The sequence below is a fragment of the Propithecus coquereli genome, unplaced genomic scaffold, assembly GCF_000956105.1.
Source record: "Propithecus coquereli isolate 6110/MARCELLA unplaced genomic scaffold, Pcoq_1.0 Scaffold212, whole genome shotgun sequence".
NCBI classification, from domain to species: domain Eukaryota; kingdom Metazoa; phylum Chordata; class Mammalia; order Primates; family Indriidae; genus Propithecus; species Propithecus coquereli.
The window spans coordinates 4838597-4864044 of NW_012146301.1; the positions used below are offsets into that span (position 1 = coordinate 4838597).

The following is a 25448-nucleotide window of genomic DNA, read 5'->3' on the forward strand; positions in this document are numbered from 1 at the left end:
AAGAAGCATTTTTTTAAGGAAAGTTTAAAAATATAAGAAAAACCCAAGACAAAAATATGAATTACCTTTAATATTAAGCAGATGTAACTATACTTAATGTTTTGGTGTCTGAACTTCTAGTTTTTTATACATAAAAAAATTATATATACTGTATTAGAAAATGGAATTATGCTATATATACTTTTATAACCTGTTTCCTGTAATAATATTTTGTGACTATCTTCCTTGTTACTCTGTGTGCTTGTAACTTCCATTTTTAAGGGCTCCTTCATATTCTAGTAAATAGGTACATCATAATTAGTTTTTAAAAACCTCTTAGAAAACTTTTAAATTGTTTTTTGTATTTTCATTATTAAAAATAAACATTCTTATAAATAATTCTTGTAAATCTCTGATGATTTTCTGAGGATCAATGTCTAGAAGTAGAATTTTTAGGTAAAATAGAATGTAAATTTTTAAGTTTTTCACTATGAATTGTCGAATTGTCCTCCAGAAAATTTGTGCTAATTTACTAATATTCTTTAGAGATCCCTAGTTTTTTAAAAGAAGTAATTGTTTGCAATTAGACATTTTAAAGGACAAAATCATATCTGTATAATTTTAAAATCGAGTATGCGAATAGTAGTAACGAGGGTGCAATAAAGTCAACTGACTTTAGGTAGATTCCATGAGGACCAAACATTTTATAGTTTCAAATGTATAGCGATGAACGTTTGGTATTTAAAGTTTGTATAATATCGGTCATTAGGAAATTGAAATTGTGAGGATGAGGGAAGAAATTCCAATATGTTTTCCATTAACAAATTCTCTCAGATATTAGCATTTGGTTAAACCAAGCACTTAAAGGAGTCCGGGACCACCATGGGAATGCAATAGAAAATGCTCATCTTCTCACTTTGTTTCATCGGCTCTGCAAACTTTTATTTTTTCGAATTCGTCCTATTTTTGTGTTTGATGGGGACGCTCCACTCTTGAAGAAACAGACTTTGGTAAGTGTCATCTAATTTTTGGTAAGCGTCAAATAATTTTTTTTTTCCTGCATTCTTAGAACAGTTCACTTAAAATTTTTATTTTCTCTTTGGAATTTTAGAAACAGACTTATTTTAATACATATCCAATTTAATTTTAACTGCTTTTCTATTTATCTTGAACAAATACCTTTTCTTTTAAAGAAAAGTTTAGTGAGAGTACATTGTGCATACAATAATAAAATTTAACTTTTAAATAAAATTAACTACTAAAATTTTCACAATTGAGGGTTTTCCCGTTAGAATATCTTCTTAGGTGTTCTATATTTATTGCAGCTATGCTGCCATCACGGAGAACGTTGTGGAAACCCTATGTGAGAAATGCCTTCTTGAATCTGAGACAGAGTGTCCTCAGTAATGGCAAGCTTTCTTTTAAAGGTGACTCGGACTTTAGGAGTAAGCAATGTTATGTGGTGACTAAAGTGGGTTATCCAGGAATTAAACTGGACATGATGTAAAAGAATGAGAATGAGTTTCTTTATTTTTCTGAAAGTAGTTTTAAAAAAATGTTTTTGAGAAGCTAAGGTGAAAGGATCACTTGAGCCCCAGAATTTGAGTCCAGCCTGGGCAACATAGGGTGACCCTGTCTCTAAAAATAGAAATAAATATGTTTGAACGATACAAATGACAGCACCCACTTGTATATAAACTTTTTATTTTTATTTTTTTGAGACAAGATCTTACGCTGGCTAGAGTTCAGTGGCATCATCATAGCTCACTGCAACCTCAAACTCCTGGGCTCAAGCAGTCCTCCTGCCTCAGCAAGAGGTAGCTGGGACTACAAGTACCTGCTACTGGTAAACCCGGTTAATTTTTATATTTTTTTGTAGAGATGGGGTCTCACTATGTTACTCAGGCTGGTCTTGAACTCCCGGCTCCAAGCAATTCTCCTGCCTCAGCCTTACAAAGTGCTGGGATTATCGGCGTGAGCCACCACACCCACCCACAGAAATGTTTCTAATATGCTAATATCCTGAAGGAAAATCTTATATTCTTTTTTTCATAGGCTAAGAGAAGGCTGAGAAAGGACTGCGCATCCAGTGACTCCAGAAAAACTACAGAGAAGCTTTTGAAAACATTTTTGAAAAGACAAGCTATCAAAACCGCCTTCCAAAGCAAAAGGCAAGAGGAAAATTACATTAATTTTAGAGATTAATTTTTTAAAAATATTTTTGTGTTAAATTCCTGTGGTGATCTTTCCCTATCTAATTTCAACTTTCAATAGAAAATAGGGAGTGAAATGAGAGGAATAAGTAGGATGTCATTCGACTTGGTAATGTGAAGTTGTGAAAATTCTCTATTCTATGAGAATCAACTTTGCTAATGAGAAAGAAAAGCCATAGTGTTGCATTGTGCACACCTTTTACTTTTATAATGCTCTTCTTTTTGACTGTATCTGAGAGTCTGGCCAAGATGCTGAGGAGCCCCAGCCAGTCTCCTTTCTTCTCTAGGCTGAACTTATTTTCCACAGCAGTAGCCTCGGGGGAGCCGGGTCAGGAGTGGGGACATCCTTGCCTGGATGTTTCCTCCTTCTTCACCTCCTGAGCAGGGTTTGTGGAATCAGGGTGGGAGTATTATTGACTCAGAATACTGTTTCCTATAATCCCTGTTTAAAGATCTGTGTCTTTTCAGAAATGAAGCACTACCCAGTCTTACGCAAGTTCGAAGAGAAGATGACATCTATGTTTTGCCTCCTTTACAAGAGGAAGAAAAACATAGGTAAATGCTTAACTATTTAAGAGTGTTATTTTAATCATTGCTATATTCAAGCAGATTTAAACCTTTATGTTTTACCTACATGATAAGGCATGTGGGAATTTATTAATGCATCTGAAATTTGCATTCTCTATACCTTTTAGAATATTTTTCAAAGACTAAATTTTTTATTTACTGACTCATTTTTGTGTTTTGATGATTTGTGATTCACTGTTCCTTTTCATTCTGAAGAGCCTCTGCCATCACTGTGGATTCAAAATTCACCGAGACATGAGTTTCAGTTTTCCTATGCTTTGCTTACACATGCTTTCTCTACCTACTTCTCAGCCCAGTATTGTCTCTCTCACTACCACATCTGGCTATGTCCTCATTGCTAAATCTGGGAGATGTTTTGCACTTCTCAGTGTGCTTGACTTCTCTGCCCCACTTAACCCTGTGCCTGCCCTGTCCTGCTGTCCTGGCACCTCTCTGGCCTCTCCTTCTCAGCTCTTCTGTGGACGACTCTTCCTCTGGCTGCCTGTTAATCATCAATGGCTTCTGTGTTTGATGTGAAGGTGAAGGACCAGAGCCTTGACAGTTTGTCTCTGTTCCTGTCTCTCCCTTCCCCATTCCTGTCCCAGGGGCTCCCAAGTGTGAGCTAAAATAAAATCCTAAGCCCCCTCCAACTGAACAGACCCCCTCTTGTCCAATGGAATCCCAGAAAAATCTTAAAACTGAGTTCCCAGCCATGAAGGGAAGGAAGGTTGGACATACTTCATTATCCCCCCTCCCTGTGGAGTTTAGATACAATTGATCAGCATTAATGTTAAAAAAGAGATCATAAAACTGACAAAACAGACTCTTTGTGACAATAAGATATTAAATTATCGGCAGGACCTAAGGCCATGCAGAGTGAAGATTATAAATCCCCTGTAGGCCATCAATTTGCTTAACAGGTCACTTGTCTCTGATTAACAGACTTCCTTAACTTAAAACATTCCAATCCTTTAGACGAAACTTCATTTTTTTAACCAATTACAAATCAAAGACTCTTTGAAACCACCTGTAACCTGTAAGCCCCCACTTTGAGATGTCCTGCCTTTTCTGGTGAAACTAGTGACCAGTGTACACCTTTCATGTATGATTTATGATTTCACCTGCAATTCTTGTCTCTCTGAAATGTATAAAACCAAACTGTAACCCAACCACCTCGGGAACACTTGCTCAAGGCTTTGATGTGGCTCCGCAGGCCATGGTCACACATATTTGGCTCAGAATAAACCTCTTTAAATTATTTTACAGAGTTTGGGTTTTTTTTTTTTTTCCATGAACACAAGAGACAGAGTAGCTTTTGAGTCAGCCCGTTTCTCTTTATTTCCACTGCCACCAGCTTCGTCTTTTCTCCAGGTTACAGTAGTAGCTTCCAGACTTCTGTCTTTGTCTTTGATCTTACCCATTTTGCGATAACCCTTCTGCACCAAGCCCAGTCTCTGCTTTGTATTATATTATAGAATCTGTTTAAAACCCAAATCTGATATTGTTATTTCTTTACGTAGAACACTTCCTAGCTTCTCATTTCTTTAGGATAAAACTCCAACTCTTTAATCATACTTTCCAATCTCTTCCCTTGCTCTCTTCATACCACCCACAGGCAGGCTTTCTTTTCCTTGTTTCTGGGTGGTTATAGAACTTAGTTCTTTCATTTGGAACATTTTTCTCCACATACCTCCTCCCACCTAACAACTAGACTCCGTACTTATTTGTCACTAACTCCAACCAATGTAATTGCAGGAGATTCCAGAAAGCTTTTGTGACCCTCCGCAGATTGGGGTGGAGTGACTCTCTTTATTGTACTTTTAGCAACCTGCTCTTCTCTTGTAGTGGAAGTTAGTGGATCATACTGTAATTTCTTACTCACACAAGCCCCCACCAGACCATGAGACCAAGACAGCACAGATCTTGCTGGCTTATTCAGCATTGTATCCTCTATAGCTAGCAGCACCTTGCATAAGAAATATTTTTGTATGTAATCATTAAAAATCATAGATATTATGAATATATGCTTGACTTTCAGTTCAGAAGAGGAAGATGAAAAAGAATGGCAAGAAAGAATGAATCAAAAACAAGCATTACAGGTACTTAGATAATTTTTAAAATCAGAATGTATTGTTTGAAATGAATGACCTGTAAAGAATAACGTTAATGAGGTAGTATGAATTTATGGAAGTTCCTGATGAAAAGTAAAGACATGGGGAGCATTGTAGGGGGGAAGGGCATGCCTCTAACCCTCGCTAGGGTGAGGCAAAGAAATAAAATGTAACCATAATGTTTGTACCCTCATAATACCCTGAAATAAAAAAAAAAGTGAAGACAGATGCTTTTTTTATTATGTGTGTGTGTGTGCATGCGTGTGCGTATGTATATATATATATAAAATACACAAATGCTCGTGCATACACATATATGTATGGAATTTGCCATTATGCGTCTATATATCCAAAATAAACTATTTTTCTTTTACAACCAATTAACTAACCAATCAATAAATAGTAATACATGCTTGTGTGGAAATACAGAAAATGTACACCCCAAAATACCTTATAGTAACATTTTGGTATATTTTAGTTCATTCTTCCCCCTGCTCCATATAGCTGAATACTTGTGTGTGTTTGTGTGTGTGTGTATTTGGTATATGCATATGTATCAAATGCACATGTGTACATATATATGTGTGTGTGTATGTCTGTGCATATGTTCTAGTTATCTATTGCTGTGTAACTTAGTGGTGTAAACACATCATTTATTATCATCTATCACGGTTCTGGGGGCTGATGAGCTCAACCAGGCACTTCTCTTTTGGAGTCTTTAATGTAGATGAGGTCAGACTGTAGCTGGGGATGGAGCCACTTCCTCACTCGCATGTGTGGCGGTTGGTGCTGGCTGTCAGCTAGACTTCAGTGTGGCCAGCCACCAGAACACCTGCCTGTGGCCTCTCCACGTAGCCTGGGTCTTTCACAACATGTTGTCTGTGTTCTGAGGGTAGGCGTCCCTAGAGAAAGTTACAAGCAGGGACTTTGCTGCCTTTCTAAGTTGTGCAGCATCCTTTCCACCAGATTTATTCATTAGAAACTAGTTACTAAGGCCAGCCCTTATTAAAGGGGAAGAAAATTAGACAAGAAGAATGTCAAAGAGTCTGTGGACATGTTTTTAACAACAATATCACACATGTTTTAATGAATAACTTTTTTTTACAAAGCGAGATTGTAGTGTATATATGTTTTCTCATATACTTTTTTTTCAAGTTTTTTAGTGTAGCAGATAACATTCTTTGATTCCCAAATTCGCTGTGTCTTGTTCGTTCACATTGTTTTGGTATATCTGGCAGATGACTTTTGAGATAAACCTTGAAATCCTTCAGTTTGTGGAGGTGCTGCATTATCATGTGGCCAGTGATAGCTGTCTTGCTTGGTTAAGGCCATGGGCCTCAGGGTCAGAAAGACCTGCATTTTGGTCCAGGCTCCGCTGTTCACCAGCTGTGTGATCTTAGACGGATAAACTTCTCCAAGGCTTTATTTCCTCCCCCCTTTTTATTTTTGTAAAACTAAACTAATATTGACTGACGCCTTCCTCATGGGGGTGATGGGAGTATGAGTGAGGAAAAGCACAGGAAATGCTGAGCATAATGACGAGCCTGTCCCAAGTGCTTACTGGTTTGTGCATACACACATACAGGACCACAAGCTGCATTAGTTTATCTTTTTACTAGTGAAGGATTTTAAAATACTTTTGGTAATTAGTTAAAATTTAGAAAAGTTATATACTCTTCCATATCTGTGAATTTCTCACTTTTAATTTTATTTTTCATTTTAGGTTAAGAGAAAAATAAAACTAATCTAATTAAGGGGATTATATATATTGCTCAAATTTGTAAGGCTCATTGCTGCCTCAGGGCCTTTGCATTTGCTGTTCCCTCAGCCTGGGATGTATTGTCCCTGGTCAGGCCCTTTGGTATCTTTCAAGTCCCTGCTCATAGGTCCTCTTTTTAGTGAAGTCTTTTCTACCTATCAAACAAATCCTTTTTTTCTCTTTCTGTTCTTCAAATCACTTTCATATCAGATTAGCCTGCTTATTTTCACTTACTTATTTGTTTATCATATGCCTTCCTCCGCTCCTAAGAGTAGGGGCCTTATCTGGCATGTTCTCCTCAGTATCCTACCACCAAGCACAGTGCCGAGTGACTTATCGGTGCCTGGTGAGTATTTTTTCTTTTGAATGAATGAAAGAGTGAATGGATACATTTCCTGCTCTGCCTATTCACTTTGATGCCTATTACAGATTATGTGCAACTGTGTTTAGCCTATTGCAGATTTTGTAGAACGGTGTTTATGATCTAAGCACAATAAATATTTATTTAATTATAAATAAATACTCTGTAATGGTAAATAGAACTAAGTGTACGAAATGTAAATTTCACGGTGTTATGTTTTACTCTTTATAGGAAGAGTTCTTTCATAATCCTCAAGCGATAGATATTGAGTCTGAGGACTTCAGCAGCCTGCCCCCTGAAATAAAGCATGAAATCTTATCTGATATGAAAGAATTTACCAAGCGAAGAAGAACATTATTTGAAGCAATGCCAGAGGTGAAATATACAACAGTACATTAATAATAGAATTAAGAACTTCAGCAAAAGTTCTTATTAGAAAGAAGAGAAATTGATAAGCAATACTTATATAATATCTCAGTTAACAGTAAATAGCATTTGTGTATCTCAGAGATTATACAAAGCATCATACATTTGTAAGTTTGAGCTTACAAACACTCAAAGAAGTCTTTCTTGACTTTCCACCCAAGATGAGGTCTTTTCTCCTGCTCCATGTTCTCACAGCTCCCTGCAATGTCATTTTATAGTTCTTAGCTCCAAAATGTGCCTGTGGTGCTCACCTCTGTATTTTCAGCACCCAGCTCTGTGTCTTTCCCATAGTAAGTGCCTGGTATATATTTTGTGGTTCAGTTCTTAGCTTAGTTCATAAAAGTTACTTTAACCCACCATTTATGTTGTCTATAAAAACTAATAAATATAGAATCTAATCATAATGGAAAAGTATGTCCTAACTTGAAATTTCAGGTATACTTTATTCTGCTACAGCCCCAGAAATACCACTGGATCTCCATGTTCCCTCTCCCTCTTTCTGAACAGTGGGAATGGAACTTCTTCAACTTGGAACATCTTATGGTGGCTCCACAGCCCCAGAAAGCTGGAGTAGGGGTGGGGTGTGAGGTTGGGTATCGTCAAAAACATCTCCTGAGCCATGCTACCATTAATTACTCCCTGTCTTTAGTTGCTAGTTAATGAGTTATTTTTCTTTTCTGTTGCTACTACCTATTATTTCTAACATAGTTCTCCTTTAATACACTGTAGGACAGAATATAAGTTTTGTAGCATTATTGTCCCTAGTGAATGGATGTAGTCATGTTTTTTTTTTTCTATAGACTTTTGAATATTTCTTAAATTGAAATCAGAAATATGAAAAAGGCAGGATAAATTTCTTTTCCCATCACTCCCTTCTGTTTTTCCACAAAGAATGTGAAAATAGGAAAATACTAAGGTGCACAGAAATAATATTCTTGGGTCTTTGAGTCTACAAAGGACAGAAGTAAATTTATTTTCATTTCAGGGGAAAAATCCAGGCTCAGTCTATCTGCCAGGCATTTTATTTCTTGAATGTGAAAGGATCTCTGGGTGGTAGTTGAAGAAACAGAATTTCTGTTGTGTAAACAAAAGTGAGAAGGAATGTGAGAAAAAGAGACAGTCCCTAATGATTTACTCCTCTTGATTTTCTTTCTGCAACCACAGAGTCTCTAGGATTGGTAGACTATAGGGTGGAGTGGAGTAATAGTGCATTGGATCTGTAATTTTGATAGAGTAGAGAAGTTCTGAGTCATCCCTGTTGGACCTTTGTATCATCTGTACCTTGTGCAATTGTAACGTTGTTGATAATAGTAGTAGTAATCATAATACAGTTGTCTCCTCTTATCTGCATTTCTGCTTTCTGTAGTTTTAGTTACCTGTGGTCAAGCACGGTGTAAAGATATTAAGTGGAAAATCCCAGAAATAAACAATTCATAAGTTTTAAGTTGCTGCTGTACCGAGTAGCTTGAAGAAATCTCATGCCATCCCTCTCTGTCCCACCTGGGACGTGAATCCTCCCTTTGTCCAGTGTCTCCACTCTGTAAACGCTCCCTGCCTGTTTGCCACTTAGTAGCCACCTCAGGTATCAGATTGACTATCATGGTACTGCAGTGCTTGTGTTCAAGTCACTCTTATTTTATTCAGTAATGGTCCCTAAGCACAAGAGTAGTGAGGCTGGCAATTTGAACATGCCAAAGAGAAGCCATAAAGTGCTTCCTTTAAGTGAAAAGGTCAAAGTTTTTGACTTAATACAGAAAGAAGAAAAACTGTGTTCTGAGGTTGCAAACATCTATAGTAAAAATGAATTTTTTACCCATGAAATTGTGAAGAAGGAAAAAGAAATTGGTGCTAGTTTTGCTATTGTCCTACAAATTGCAAAAATTACAACCACAGTGTGTGATAAGTGCTTAATTAGTATTGAAAAGGCATTCAGTTTTTGGGTGGGAGACATGAACAGAAACACGTTCTGATTGATGGCAGTTGGGTTCAGTACTGTCTGAGGTTTCAGATATCCACTGGGGGTCTTGGAACATGTCCCCCGAGAGTAAGGGGGGACTATTGTAGTAACAAAATCAATGGTAGTAAATCAATCTGCTTTTGATCCCAGATCTACCATGTATTAGCCATGTGATTGTAGGGAGGTTACGTAACCTATTTGTGTCTCAATTTCTTCGTTTGTAGAATGAGGTGTTATCTGTTCATTGGATGGTTTTGAGAATAAAATGAGGTAGTATATGTAAAACCACTTAGAAGAATGCCCTCCACAGGAAATGTTTTATACAGGTTAACTGTTATTAATAACTATGATTGCTGTGATTTATTCTGTGTCTTCAATGGGACAAGGGCAGTGCTAGGCACTTTGCTTGCATATATATTTGCATTCTAGAAGGTTGTCTATCTATCTGTTAAGCCCTAATCAAATGTCATAGTGACTGCCAGGCATTACGTACTCAATAAATGTTTTTTGAATAAACGATTAAATGATAAACAGTACTCATGATTATTTTTGCACTGTTCTTTTTGTTTTAAAGATTATTTTTTTAAATAGGCAGTTATAGTTTTTTCTACTATCAGCTTTTATAACATGAAACTACCATCAATGAAAAAAGCTGATTATTCCTCTGTCCCCTTTTGGGGAAAGGAGTGGAAAAATGGTAATGTTATCTGTATTTAATATAAAACAATAATTTTATTTGTTTATTTTGCCTTTAGGAGTCCAATGACTTTTCACAATACCAGCTCAAAGGCTCGCTTAAAAAAAACTATCTAAACCAGCACATAGAACAGGTCCAAAAGGAAATGAATCAGCAACATTCAGGACAAATCCAAAGGCAATATGAAGATGAAGGGGGCTTTTTGAAGGAGGTAGAGTCAAGGAGAGTGGTCTCTGAAGACACTTCACATTACATCTTGATAAAAGGTATCAGGCACTGTCATTTATTTGACTGTTAAAAACCACATATAGGCCGGGCGCGGTGGCTCACGCCTGTAATCCTAGCTCTCTGGGAGGCCGAGGCGGGCGGATTGTTTGAGCTCAGGAGTTCGAGACCAGCCTGAGCAAGAGTGAGACCCCATCTCTACTAAAAATAGAAAGAAATTAATCAGACAACTAAAAATATATAGAAAAATTAGCCAGGCATGGTGGCGCATGCCTGTAGTCCCAGCTACTTGGGAGGCTGAGGCAGGAGGATTGCTTGAGCCCAGGAGTTTGAGGTTGCTGTGAGCTAGGCTGACTTCAAGGCACTCTAGCCCAGGCAACACAGTGAGACTCTGTCTCAAAAAAAAAAAAAAAAAAAAAAACACATATATGTCATGTCTCTGTATTTTCTATAAACTACTACCCCTGTATAATATTAATTCCTATTTATGTAATAACAATTTTATGTAGCTATTAATGGATCAACTACTATAGTGCCAGCCCACTTTTAAAATTGCCTAATGAATTAACTCCTACCTCCTGATTAAGTGACAATTTATAACTTAATTTATGAGAAACAGCCTTCTCTTATTCATCTTACTAGAAGTGTACTGTCACAGTGTAAAACCGCATCGTGAGCAATGTTTTAATTCTTCTTAAGGTATTCAAGCCAAGAAAGTTGCAGAAGTGGATTCAGAGTCTCTTCCTTCTTCCAGCAAAAAGCACAGCATGTCTTTTGACATGAAATCATCTCCATGTGAAAAAGTGAAGACAGAGGAAGAGGCCGGGGCCGCCCCTCCTTCTCCAAGAACTTTGCTGGCTGTGCAAGCTGCCCTGCTGGGGAGCAGCTCCGAAGAGGGCTTGGAGAGTGAGGATCGAAGGCAGCTGGGAGAGAGGAGCGCACGTGCTGCTGCAAGTGAGGGCTCCCTGTCCCCGCGCACTCTCTGCGCCATTCAGAGAGCTCTAGATGATGATGAAGATGTGAAGGTGCCCACAGGGGATGCCGTGCAGCTGGGAGGGCCAGGAGCAACCGAACTGCTTCTGGACAGTTCCACTGAGGACAACAAGGACGGACTCAAAGTGAGCAATGGGAAAGGAGCGCTGTTGACTGCGGTACCGGCTTCCACCAGCGTGAACTCCGCGGAGGAGCCTGCAGCCGGCACCGGTGACCAGAGAGGGCCGACAGACTCGGCTCCTTTGCTAAGTGCTGTCTTTTGTCAAGGCAGTGAATCTGATGTCCCAAAAGAACAAATGTCATTTATTCACGTGGCGGACGAAGCCTTTCAAGCAAGGGATGAATCTGCCGTTAAAGACAGAAAAGATCCACTTCCCTCGGAAAGCACAGAGGTTATGCACAGGGACGCACCCGGGCTCGCGAGTGGAAAGGAACTGACGCAGGCACTGAGCTCTGTGTCGAGAAGTAAAACAACATGTGCCAAAGTGCTCGATCCACAGGAAGACATTTGCCCATCTAAGAGTAAATATGCTCCCTCTGTTCTTTCAAGTGATGACGAAACAGAATATGAACAAAATCCTGCTTCTGAAGTCATTGGTACTGTCAGTTTGCAAGAAACGAGTAACACAGTAAGCGTCCCTTCAGAGGCAGTAGGTAACTTAGAAAATGTGGTCTCATCTTCTGCTAAAGAGCACGAGAATTTCCTAAAAACCATCCAAGAACAGGAGATGATTGAATCTGCAGGCCGGGATTTAATTTCAGTTCCAGGGTCTGTGAAACCAATGGAAATCGACTCGGAAGAAAGTGAATCTGATGGTAAGTGCTTGTGTTCTTGTAGAGATGGGTAGGATTTCACAGCTGTAGGAACTGAGAGATCCTTCACTGTAGTCCCATTCTCACATTGTACAGCTGTGGAACCAGAGACTCGGAAAGAAAGGTAAAATGACTTTCCCAGGGTCACACAGCTAGTGATGGAATCTTGGCGTTCCCTGTTTTGCTATGCTTTTTGTTGTTGTTGTTTTTAAAGGGACAGAGTGCCCTAGTTGGAAAAGGTAAAGGTACGTTTCCCTCTAGTTTTTAAAAACTCTTCATTTTGAAATAATTACAAACTTTAAAAAATTGAAAGAATGTTATAAAATACTCTGGTTCCTTCGCCAAGCACCTCAGTGGCTAGTATTCTACCACATTTGCTTTCTCTTCTCTTTCTCCCTGTCACTTTTTCTCTGTATGGATATCATATAGATCTATACCTATACACACATATATACAGTCGATTCTCATCATTCGTAGATTCCATATTTGCAAATTGCCTACTAGCTAAAACTTTTTTGTAACCCCAGAATCAATACTCACTGTGATGTCTTCATGGTCGTTTATGGACAATTTGCAGAGCAGGGGAAAATTTGAGCTGCCACACCGTCCCCCGCTGAGGTGGAGCAAGGCTTTGCCTTGTTTCAGCACTTCTGCAGAGAAGCCCAGAGGGTGGAGGCAGGAGAGGACTGTGCAGCACAGATCAAGAAGCTCTGGCCCTGACCCTGGGGCCAGTTGGACCAGGTTTGAATCCCAACTCTGGCACCTATTAGTGGGGTGACCTCAGGCAAGTCACTTAATACTTCTGAAGCTTGTTTCTCATTTGTAAAATAAAGAAAATAGACTCTACTAAGATGGTGGTTTTTAGGATTTAAGATAATTATATGAAATATGTGGTATATGTATTTCCTTTAGAAGCAACGACTCAGTATTTGTTAATTTAGTGTTTGCAGTGACTTTATAGACTGTAGCTACTTTGAGTAATGAGAATCGACTACACATATATACACACACACACATACACACACACTTGTTTCCTGGTATCTGCCAGTTTCTTCACTTTAAAGTTACATTTCCCCTTTTAATTAATAAATATTTTGGGGAAAGGAATTTTTGTTCCTATGTAAACATGCTGTTCCTGAACAAACTTTCACCTACTTGTTTTGGTAGCCATTGATGATTTTTACCTAAATAGTTACTATGATGGTTGATGGTTGCCAAATGATGGTTTCCTAACTCCATCACTCCTTATATATTTATTAGTTGGCATCCTACTATAGAGAAGATCTTTCCCTTCTCTCCCATTTCTTCTTCTTATTATTATTGTTTTTTTTTTGAGACAGAGTCTCGCTCTCTTGCCTGGGCTAGAGTGCTGTGGCATCAGCCTAGCTCACAGCAACCTGGAACTCCTGGGCTCAAGCGATCCTCCTGCCTCAGCCTCCCGGGTAGCTGGGACTACAGGCACGTGCCACCATGCCCCGCTAATTTTTTCTATTTTTAGTTGTTTGGCTAATTTCTTTCTATTTTTAGTAGAGACAGGGTCTCACTCTTGCTCAGGCTGGTCTCAAACTCCTGAGCTCAAACAAGCCTCCCACCTCGGCCTCCCAGAGTGCTAGGATTACAGATGTGAGCCACCGTCCCTGGCCTATTATTTTTTTTAATCACTGTGGACTCCTGGATTCCTATTCTATTTTATGAGTTATAATCTGATACTATCATAATTTACTTTGTTGCTCGAATTATCCCAGCTTTGGCCAGAAGGGGGCCCTTCAAGCTGGCTCTTGACAAGTGGAGGGCTCCTTCAAGTGGCTTTTCACAATTCCACATTATATTTTGAGCATTTCCTTACTTCCTGGCCAAGATATTCCAGGCTTATCTTGTATTTACTCTGCTCTGGTCCTGGAACCAGCCATTTCACCAAGGAATTCTGGTTCCTTTTAATGGAACATGGTGTTTAGAAACCACAAGCTAGATGCTGAGTGTGCTTAGGCCCTTTCAGCAACAGAGCCAGGACATATATTTGTGTATATAAACACACGTGAGCACACACATGCATGTGCACACACACCTACATTTATTTCTATGTCGATCTTTATATTAAAATCCATGAGTTTACAATGATCTCTGCATTTCCAATCTGACATCAATGGGTTTATTCGAACCTCCCCCTTCTTTATAGTTTCCCTAACAGTCAGAAACATTGCTCCCATTATCTTTGATATATTTACTTAAATGCTTATTCTCTCTCTATTTGTAACCATCTCTCCATCCCACTGGCCTCTTCCTTGGTCCTGGCTGCCTCCTTGGACCTGGCCCCTTCTTTTTTCCTGATGGTCTCCTCAAACCCTCAAACTTCCCCTTGAAGGGAAGTAAGGGAACCAATAAATACATTTTAAAAAAACGACACAAAGAGAGGAGAGAAGGAAAGTGGAAGAGGAAGAGCTATTTCTCCTGAGTACTTATCCAGGATTCTTTCCACTAAGTCACAGCTTTATTCTGTTCTATGTTCATAGTGAAATAGCGTAAAAACATATTTAATAACTCCATGATTGTTTATATATAATACATTGACAAGTCTCCTTTTTGAATATGTAAAACAGTTAACTTAGAACATATTTGTATAAAGCTAGTATGCAAATCTTAGAGAGTTTGGTTCCTTTCAAAGTCAGTGCCAGTTTATCTAATTGAATAGCTTTACTTTGAAGTTTATAGGCATTTATGATTAAAAAAATAAATAGTAATATGTTACTATTACAGGTTTTCTATTATATTCAAATCTTTCCTTTTTAGGGTACAACATTTTTGTGGATCCTTCAGAAAGTTTTTGTTGATTTCAGGACAATTTCAATCTTTCAGTTGTAGATAAAATGACCTTATTATTTTGGTACAGGGAGTTTCATTGAAGTACAGAGTGTGGTTAGCGATGATGAACTTCGAGCTGAATTGCATGAAGCTTCCAAATCTCCCTCCGAACGAAGTGAAGAGGAACTGATAGAAACTAAGGAGGAAGAAGCCACTGCTGACACCGGGAGCCTCCCAAAGGACATCTCTGAACACACAGACTTAGATATTGAGGCACACCAAGAAGCTGGAAAAGATGCTGATGATTCGATCAATGAATGGGAAGATATTAATTTGGTAATAATGTAACATTGTATTTTATCTTATTGCTGAGGAAACCAAATTAAGAAAGTTTTGCAGAATTGCCGGATGAATATTTATTAGGTATTTGCAATGCACCTTCTTGTTGCTGATGGCTCCTTTTTTGTGTAGGTTACTGCCTGGGATAGACTCCATTTTCCATGTGATTTAGTGAGGGAACTCTAAAGATATTACAGAATCTTGCTCAGAAATCCAAGTGGAATACTTCATAAGGAGAAAAAGCTTATTGGTAATTTCAGTCAGACTAAATGCAGGCTTTTTGTAACACATGAACTTAATCAGATTATTAATCTACGAATGAAAATTTATTTTGTAGGAGGAGCTGGAAACTCTGGAGAGCAACCTTTTAGAACAACAGAATTCACTGAAAGCTCAAAAACAGCAGCAAGAACGGGTTGCTGCTACTGTAACCGGACAGATGTTCCTGGAAAGCCAGGTAGGTGCGCCCAACCCCGGCCTCCGGTAACGATACCTTTACCAGACTCCCGGGAATGCGTTGAGTGGAATATTTGAGCACTGCTCGCCCTCGTGGTCAAGGCCGGGTAATGCGTTTCCCTGGGGGTCACTGTGTGTCTGTAACTCCGCAGGAACTTCTGCGCCTGTTTGGCATTCCCTACATCCAGGCTCCCATGGAGGCAGAGGCACAATGCGCCATCCTGGACCTGACCGATCAGACTTCTGGAACCATCACTGATGATAGTGATATCTGGCTGTTTGGAGCACGGCATGTCTATAAAAATTTCTTTAATAAAAACAAGTTTGTAGAATATTACCAATATGTGGACTTTCACAACCAATTAGGTAAGACTTCAGAGTGTGATTGCTCTCTGAAATTTACCTTCAGAATTTGTCTTATGAATTTTTTCTTTGCAAAGAACTAATTTGATGCATTCATGGAAATGGTAGGTCTATACAATTTTCATGTAAGTGATCTTTGCTTATATGGAAGAAAGTGATCTTTTGCTTATATAGAAGAATAAGATTCTTTAAAATTAGAATTAAGAGCTTAAGGCCAGGTGCAGTGGCTCACACCTGTAATCCTAGCACTCTGGGAGGCTGAGGTGGGAGGATCACTTGAGCTCAGGAGTTCGAGACCAGGCTGAGCAAGAGCGAGATCCCGTGTTTTTTTATATAAAAAAATTAAAAAAAAAAAAAGAAAAAAGAACAAAAGAACTTAAAATCCTAGTATGTTTAGATAGTTTAATCATCTGACCTAGTTAGACTTTGACTAGTTGCCTGAGATCTCCAGAGGGAACCAGAGATGGTAGACTCACTCCTGCCCTGGGCCTATATCGGTGTTTCTGGGATTGATCATTCATTCTTCCAGTGATCCAGCAAATATGTACCGAGTGACTCCTGAATGCCAGTTGTTCTTGACAAGGGGGGAATGGCAGAGAATAAATAGTCTAGCATAATAAATAGAGTGTACACAAATAACTAAATCATAATTTGACAGTAGGTGGTATGTGCCATATCGGAAAATACAGCAGTAGAGGAGAGGAGAGTGAGCTGCAGTCACTGAGTGTGCAAGTGCTGTTTCAGAGCAAGTTGTCAGGAAAGGCTTTACTCATAGGTGACTTTAGGGCAGGGGCCTAAAGGAAACGGGAATAGTGAGTGCAAAGGCCCTGAGGCAGAAGCCTGCATGGTGTGTTCTAGGGAAGCAAGGAGGCCCATGTGAGTGGAGGAGGAGGACAATGGCAAGAGTTAATGTCAGAGTCAAGAAAGAGACCAAAATCCAGTGGGGCCTGGTGTGCTACGGAGAGAATGTACGGAGCAGGTCAGGGTTGGGGTGTGAGAGAAGGAGAGAGGCTGAGGAGGACTCTAGGTCCTGAGCAGCTGGTCAGGTGGTCCTGCCCTCAGTAAGATGAGGAAACTGAAGAAAGAGCAGCCTGAAGTAGGGAGACATGCAGAATTCAGGTTTGGTTTAATTTGAGACGCCCATTAGATACCCAAGTGGAGCTGTTAACTTGATAGTTGAATATATGTGACTGTGGTTCAGAGAGAGCCAGGCTGGATAGCTAAATTTGAGCATCAGTGCATAGAGGGTATTTAAAGCTGTGACAATGGATGAGACTTTAAAATTATTGCAAAATGCCATTTAAAAAAAATCTATTTTCAGATAATAAAAAAGATATATTTGGTTGTTGGATGAGGATATATATACACACACATGCGAGGGCTGTCTGGAAAGTATCCAGCCATTATTAATATAATAAATGTCTCTATTTTTCATATTACGTAAAATATGTGCACACGTATATAATTATACACATATATGATTTACATAATAAAATGTTTATAAATGTTATATAATCTTCATAAAAGTAAAAAAATGTAATTGTTACTCATATAGGATTGGATCGGAACAAATTAATAAACTTGGCCTATTTGCTTGGAAGTGATTATACCGAGGGTATACCAACTGTAGGTTGTGTGACAGCCATGGAAATTCTCAATGAATTCCCTGGACATGGGCTGGAACCTCTCCTAAAGTTCTCGTAAGTTCTTTCTTCATTTCTTTAATTAAGATATTTATATAAATACTCAGATTAACAAGTAGAACTATTATGTATATCATTAACTGTCTCAAATCATTATTCATTGAGAAAACAGCAGAAAGTATTGGTTGGGGTTACTAAAGTTTGTTTTCCCTTTTCTAGAGTTCAGATGAAATTAGAGTCAGTTTTTTTTGGTAGTGTTGGGCATATGGTAGTTCATGAGTACAAAGCCAGCTCTGTGGGTTTCACAGGAGTAAAGAAGTTTCCATTTCATTCATTCAAATATTTATTGACTAGCTACTATGTGTCAGACACTGTGCTGGCCTTGGGGATAGGAAAGATGACTGAGTCGTAGGCTGTGCCCTGAAGGGGCTCCCACACTCTCGGGGGTGATGGGGAAGCGAACGTAGTTGTTCTTCTGTGTGTTCAGTGTCCTGGGAGAGGCCAGGCAGGAAGGGACTGGAAACGTAATGCCAGGAACGTTACATCCAGTGCTGCTGCCCTGTTTTTCACTGTGTGAGTACGGTGATGTGTTCAGTGGTGGAGTCTAGTTCCGTCCAGAACGCAGAATTGTGCTATACATGAGCTACATTTTTCAGTTTTGAAGATTCTGAGATGATAGGAGTTATGAGTATATCTGTGAAAGTAGTTCTTTCTTAAGGTTTGTCTTGGTGGCATCTTTTTTAAAAATTGAAATATAATTCATATACCATGGAATTCACCCTTTTAAATTGTACAATTCAGTGGTTTTTGGTGTGTTCACAAGCTTGCAATGGCATCTTTTAATCATCAGTTTGTTACAAGGGACTACTTGACGGTAGTTGATTAGTGTTCTCTCCAGTTACATCTCCTGTTTGAAAAATGCTGGGATGCTCTAGTCTGAAGAATCAGTGATTACAATCACTGAAATGAAATCTGAAATTATAATGATTGCAGCCTTCCACTATTAGCACACATACCAATGTATTGTACTTTATGCTTTATCTCTTTTTTCATAATTTTCTTTTTGTCGAGAAAATTTATATACTGGCGGCAAGTTATTAGGTAGCTCATAGATCGTGGTAAAAACTTGAAAAATTACAAATAACTTTACTACGCAAATGAAATAAATACATAGAAAAATTATATAATAAAATATGGATAAAAAGACGATTACAGTTTGTATTTTGTTGATGTAATTTTAGACTTTCCTATGCACATATATACTCATACATTACATACATGTATACTCATGTAAGTGTGTGTCTTTTTTTTTTTTTTTACAAGAATGGATGATGCTATATACTTCTTATGTTGCCTGTTAACCCGTTCGGTGATAGAACAAGGCATATTATCAACCATGAATAGATTTATATCATTGTTTTTAATGGTTCCAAGTCTGTTTTTGTGTCTATCATAATTAATTTAGTCAAATGCCTATTGTTATTTCTATTTTTTTAAAAGTAAAAACAAACACTAATTTGAGTGTCCTTATATATATGTTTTTGGGTTCTTATCTAATTATTATTTTAGGGTAAGTTAAAATGGTATCTGACTTTTCAATTTGTTTCCCTAATTATTAATATTAGTGGCAGCGAATTTTTTTCATGTTTATTGACAGTTTGCTTTTCTGATTTAGCAAATGGCCCGTTTATCCCGTTTTCCTTTTCTTTGTTCAACAGTTTTTGCTCGTTTGTTGCCTGTTGAATTATTCACATTTTTTAGAGTCAGCTTTTGCAGTTTCTGCCTTGGTCTTCTAGTTCGCTGCTAGGAGCAGCATTTAGTCCTGCCTGGCTCAAGAGGTTAAGATGAATGCAGAGTTAAAGAGCAGGAAGAGCGGTGGAAAAGCAGTAAAACTGAAAGTGCTGTCTCGCTTTTGTTTCTGTTCTCATCTCCTAACCAGTCCCTGGCTCTTTCAAGTGGAGCTACTTTGGGCCTGCAGGCTAAATTTAGCCTCAGCTGCATTAGGTTTGGCCTACATAGTGTGTTCTTCTGTAGAGCTTTAATTTTGAATTGGCTACCAACATCTAAATTTGGCGAGATTTTACAAAAAAATCATGGACATTTTGAGGGGAAAAGGGTATCTGAAAACAATGGGCCCAAATTCCCAAATAGCCACAAAATGTCTGGGATGGAGGAATGGCAACTCCCCTCCTCCACTCATCCCACTGCCTTGGCCTGGGCACTCGTCCTTCAGTTTTCATCACAGTCGCCACCACGCCCTATTGTCTGCCCCACAGCTCAGCTGACGATGGGCGGATGCCTTCTTTCTTTCATCTTTAAGTGCCAAGCCTTCATTTAAAGGAGTAATGGTCATTTTGGCTTGATGAGTTCACAGCATGCTGTGCTGATTATTCTAGCTAGCAGTGATTATTACTATTTCAAAGATGAAAATTCAGAAGTAAACTGGGGGAGAATTACAGGTATTCCCCCAGAGCACTCCTGGAAATAGTGTTATAAAAGTGATGAAAAACGCTTGTTTTTTCCTTTTTGTATTTTGATACTACAATGAAGACTTCAACTAGTCTTTTTCAACGCTAGATGGCACCCCTGCTTTGGTGAGATGAAACTGCTGAGACAACCGATCTGTGAACCCGTTCCTAAGTTTGTATCAGCAGTGGAACATGAGATATAGGTGTTTATTTAAGGTTTCATTGAGTGCATAGATTGGTGAAGATCATGTTTATGTTATTAGCTTTTTTGCCACTTATTTTTCCTAACTGTATAAATTTTTCTGGGCCTCTGTCACTGCATTACAAATTACTTTAAACCTTAGTGGCTTCGAACAGCAGCAGTCATTGATTTTGTTCATGAAGCTGAAGTTTGGTCAGGCCCCGTGGGAGCGTCTCGTCTCTGTTCCACATCTGTTGGAGCAGCTCAGCCGGGCTCAAGCATCCACTCAGGATGGCTCATGTGGCTGGCAAGGTGGTGCTGACTGTGGGCCGAGGCCCCTGGGTGGTCTCCATCTGGGCCTCTTCATGAGTTTGAGCTTCCTCACAGCATGCTGGCTGCTTCCGAGAGCAAATGTTCCAAGAGACGGGAAGTGGAAAGAGCTGCCTCTTAGGCCTGGCACAGGGTCACTTCGTGTGTTACATTGGCCAGTCTGTCAGAGAGCCCGCCCGCCTCAAGGGGAGGCAACATGGACCCTGCTTCTTGGTGGGAGGAGTGTCAAAGAATGTGTGGCTGTCTTTAACTTGCCTTAATAATGTAGGCTTCGAATGGAAAAAATTGAAAAATGAATAAAATATAAAGAAAGCGAACAGCTCTATTTTCACATAGAACATTGCTTAGCACACAGGAAAATAATAGTTGCTACTGTTATTTATCATGTTAAATATATTTACGTTTTCTTTGTTTTTCCATGTATATATGTTTTTTCTAAAATTTATTAATAGATTATACTTTATATGGAGTTATGATCTGCATTTTTAAAATTTTGACGTGTTCTTGGAATTTTTACATTTTATTAAATGTTCTTGGATCCATTATTATATTTGATTCGAGGTAAATAATACAGATATATTACTTCTTTTTACTACTGAGAGAGAGACCCAGAGAAGTTGTGACCTCTGTGGTATTATAATTATGAACGTGGGGCTTGGAGGAAGATGGTCAAGGTCTGACTGCACCAATCCAGCTGTGAGCAAGGGGCTTCTCTGTGAGGTTCGTTTCCTCCTCTGTGAGGCGAGGGTCATGATAGGACACTGCTTGTGTGATTATTGGGCATGTGAAATATTTACCACAATGCTGAGCACAGAGTAAGCATTCAACAAATAAGAGTATTATTAACCACAATGTGTGTATTGTGGTTAATAATACTGAGAATAATAAAACTAATATTCTTTACAGCGTATTGTTTGCTTTGGAGTTAGGAGTTGAGTTTACATTTTCTAACTTTAAGTTTAGCTCTGTATCTATAGTGCATGAACTGTATTGTCTTATTGCTTTGTAAATATTTCCTTAACCCTATAGAGAGTGGTGGCATGAAGCTCAAAAAAATAAGAAGATAAGACCTAATCCTCATGACACCAAAGTGAAAAAAAAATTACGGAAGTTGCAACTCATACCTGGCTTTCCTAACCCAGCTGTTGCAGACGCTTACCTCAAACCTGTGGTGGACGACTCCAAGGGATCGTTTCTGTGGGGGAAACCTGATCTTGACAAAATTAGAGAATATCCTTTTATTTCTTAAAACATAAAAGAACACTGAGCCAAATATGTGTTTGGTTTAAAACTTATGGAACAGGAAACTTGGATCATTTTTTTCTTAATATCCCATTTGTCCTAGCAGTCCTCAACCTTTTTGGCACCAGGGATGGGTTTCATGGAAGATAATTTTTCAATGGAGAGGGTGGGGCGGGGGCGGGGGCAGAGAGATGGGGGTAGGGACAGTGGGGGCGGTGGAGCTCAGGTGGTGATGTGAGTGATGGGAGTAGCTGTAAATACAGATGAAGCTTTGCTCCATTGCTGCTGCTCCCCTCCTGCTGTGTGGCCCAATTCCTAACAGGCCATGGACTGCTACCAGTCCACAGCCTGGGGGTTTGGGGACCACGGATCTAACACTTTTTTTTCATTCCTTTTTCCCTCTCCTTAGTTTTAAAGAGGATCTTTATTTGAAATAAACAGTGCCAAGCATTAATAGATACAACCACATACTTATTTATTCTGAAAGAATAGGAAAGATGATTAATTTTGTCCTTTTTGGTACTGGTTTTCTTTTCTGTGTATTTAAATAATCATTTGGATAGATGTTTAAAAACTTGCAATAGAATTACTCCAACTAGAGTGTTTTTTCTATCAAAGATATCTGTAGGCTGTCTGAAACTTGTTTTTATTTCAGGTTAACCTTTTTTGATAGTCACGAGTCTTTGACGTCCTCAAATGATAGTTGAATATGTTTTGTCTTAGAGGATTGAAAAGAACATAGTGCCAGGTGATTATGTTGGAGTAATTTGTTTGTTATTCCTTTCTTTTACAACTCTAATCTTTATAAGTATGAAAATCTTTGGAGATAAGGGGAATGTAATCAAGGATGGGTTCTTTGGACCTTTTTATTTATCACTTGTTGAAATATCTTTCAAAACATTTGTGAGTCTTAACTGCCTGCATATTTTGTCAGCGGTATTTTGGCTGGAACAGAACGAAGACAGATGAATCTCTGTTTCCAGTATTAAAGCAACTCAATGCCCAGCAGGTAATCATGGTGGGCTCTTTTCCTAAGTTCAGGATGAAGAGTAAACCCAGTAAGGCTGTGGTTGACAGTTGTTAAAGACCAGTTAATGCTTTTATTTTAGAGCGTACAACATACATTTTGAAATTACAGTACTTAAGAGAACAGAGGAAAATAGGAAAAGAGAAAAATTGGACGTTGTCTTCATTTTCTTACTCTTCATTCATATTCTTACTCTTAGGGCTGACTTTGCTCTCCTTATTCATTTTGACTTTGAAAAAACCAATCTAATGATGGATTTCACTCTAAGGTGTTTCTGATTAAAAATATTACCTCCTTTATAATTATTTTCATTAAATTTTTAAAAGTCTAGGAAATGTCCAGTCCAAAGCAATTCTGATCATTAAAGTTTCTTCAAGGACTGACAGTTTTAAATTCTATAAATGAGTCTTTAAAGGTAGCAGTTCAGTCATTGCTTATCAGTAGGAGAAATTTTTGAGGAGAAAAGGGCCTTTTGTATGGCCCTGAGTTCCCACAGGTAACTCTGTTTTGCTTTATCTATCTGTCCCTACTCACACAAAACCACAAAACAAGCCTTCTCCCACCCCAGAAGCAATCCACAAAACCTACATACAAATAAGCCACTTAGCAGAAATGAGATCATTTATCTTGAGATAATATATTTAAATTGAATCAATTTCTGTTAGGTTTGGTTAATTTTGGAAAAACATGAACAAAACTAAGACAACATTTCCAGGAGTTTCTCCTGTTTTTCTTAGATAGGCTTTATCTCCTGGAAACATTATGAACCAACTGAGAAGGAAAGCTATTTGGCTTACTGACTGGTTGCTTCTTAATTTCAGATAAATTTTGTTGTAATACTTCTCTCCCTTTTCATTGTAGAACTTAATGTGTTTTTTTCCCCAAAATTAGAAAGTGAAGAAAATGAATTAAAACGACCCATTATCTACCTCCTCTAATGCAGATGTTAACATTTAGACTTATTTTCTTTTATTTTCCCACATATATTTGTTACCGCATATACATGCAACTTGATATAGCCAATCCTTCCTCCCCTTCCACTGATTAGCATAATATTTTTTCTATGTATTGCATAATTTTCATAATCTCAAATGACCAGATTACATTTTATCAAAGAGATTTAAATTAATTAGTTCAGTTCACTTGTTGGAGCTTTAATTTTCAAGTTTTTATAAATAATGCCGTGATTAACATTAGGCAGATAACTTTTCCCATATGTAGCTACTTTTAAAGAGTATCTTCCTAAAAGTAAATTTGCTGGACAATAGGCATGAATATTTCTACAGCTCCTAACATATACTGTGAGCTTGCCTTCTAAAGGTATTGTATGATGAGAATGTTTTTAAAAGAAGAATATAGTAGGATTTAGAAACAGACCCCATGAAATTGTGTTGCTCCAAAAGAAGATGATTTGGCTACAGAAAAATATTTAACACTCTTTGAGTACCCAAGAAGAGATTTCTCATTTGAGATGTAGACTGAGACTTAGTTGACAGAGTTGATGCAAGTACTGCTCTAAGTATGATTTAGAAAGTGAAATTTACTATCAGTAATTAATTGTAAGAGAACTGGCTTTTGGGAGATAATAAATTAGTATTCTCTGACATAATAATCCAATGCGAATGATCAAGGTTGAGCTTGTTGATTTGGTTTGGAAACTTTACTTGTCTGATTTATTATTATTATTATTATTTTAGACACAGCTACGAATTGATTCTTTCTTCAGAGTAGCTCAACAGGAGAAACAAGATGCTAAACGTATTAAGAGCCAGAGACTGAGCAGAGCTGTGACATGTATGCTAAGGAAAGAAAGAGAAGAAGCAGCCAATGCGAATGATCAAGGTTGAGCTTGTTGATTTGGTTTGGAAACTTTACTTGTCTGATTTATTATTATTATTATTTTTTTAGACACAGCTACGAATTGATTCTTTCTTCAGAGTAGCTCAACAGGAGAAACAAGATGCTAAACGTATTAAGAGCCAGAGACTGAGCAGAGCTGTGACATGTATGCTAAGGAAAGAAAGAGAAGAAGCAGCCAATGAAATAGAAGCAGTTTCTGTTGCTATGGAGAAAGAATCTGAGCTACTTGACAAGGCAAAAGGAAAAACCCAGAAGAAAAGCATAGCAAATAAATTGAAAGAGTCATCAAGCCTGAAAAGAAAGAGGTGTTCAGATTCTAAACGAGACAACAAATGTGGTGGATTTTTGGGGGAGACCTACCTCTCAGAATCATCTGATGTGTCTTCAAGTGAGGATGCTCAAAGTTTATCTTTAATCAACGCGCAAAGGAAAAAAGGAGAAAAAGAATCAAAAATCAGCTCTTCAGATTTGCAGAACTCGGTGAAGGAGGCTCATGTGAAGGACGGAGGTGTGACCACAGGCAGTTCTAGCGACGACGATGGAGAGAAAGCAACGACAGTCCTCGTGACGGCCAGATCCGTGTTTGGGAAGAGAAGAGGAAAACTGAGAAGCGCAAGGGGAAGAAAAAGGAAAACCTAA

The 25448-nt window shown here is 38.4% G+C and overlaps 1 protein-coding gene across 1 annotated transcript in view; it reads left to right on the forward strand.

Moving 5' to 3' along the window:
* Nucleotides 1-25448, forward strand: part of LOC105810459 (DNA repair protein complementing XP-G cells-like) — a 31151-nt gene extending 5703 nt beyond the window's left edge. Inside the window, exons 2-15 of the mRNA XM_012644454.1 lie at nt 814-989; nt 2035-2150; nt 2661-2747; nt 4798-4858; nt 7222-7365; nt 10129-10336; nt 10995-12104; nt 14989-15236; nt 15577-15696; nt 15848-16061; nt 17614-17758; nt 21710-21910; nt 22847-22931; nt 24858-25448. Coding sequence (XP_012499908.1) covers nt 814-989; nt 2035-2150; nt 2661-2747; nt 4798-4858; nt 7222-7365; nt 10129-10336; nt 10995-12104; nt 14989-15236; nt 15577-15696; nt 15848-16061; nt 17614-17758; nt 21710-21910; nt 22847-22931; nt 24858-25448 — 3506 coding nt within the window. The remainder of the gene's footprint in view (nt 1-813; nt 990-2034; nt 2151-2660; nt 2748-4797; nt 4859-7221; nt 7366-10128; nt 10337-10994; nt 12105-14988; nt 15237-15576; nt 15697-15847; nt 16062-17613; nt 17759-21709; nt 21911-22846; nt 22932-24857) is intronic.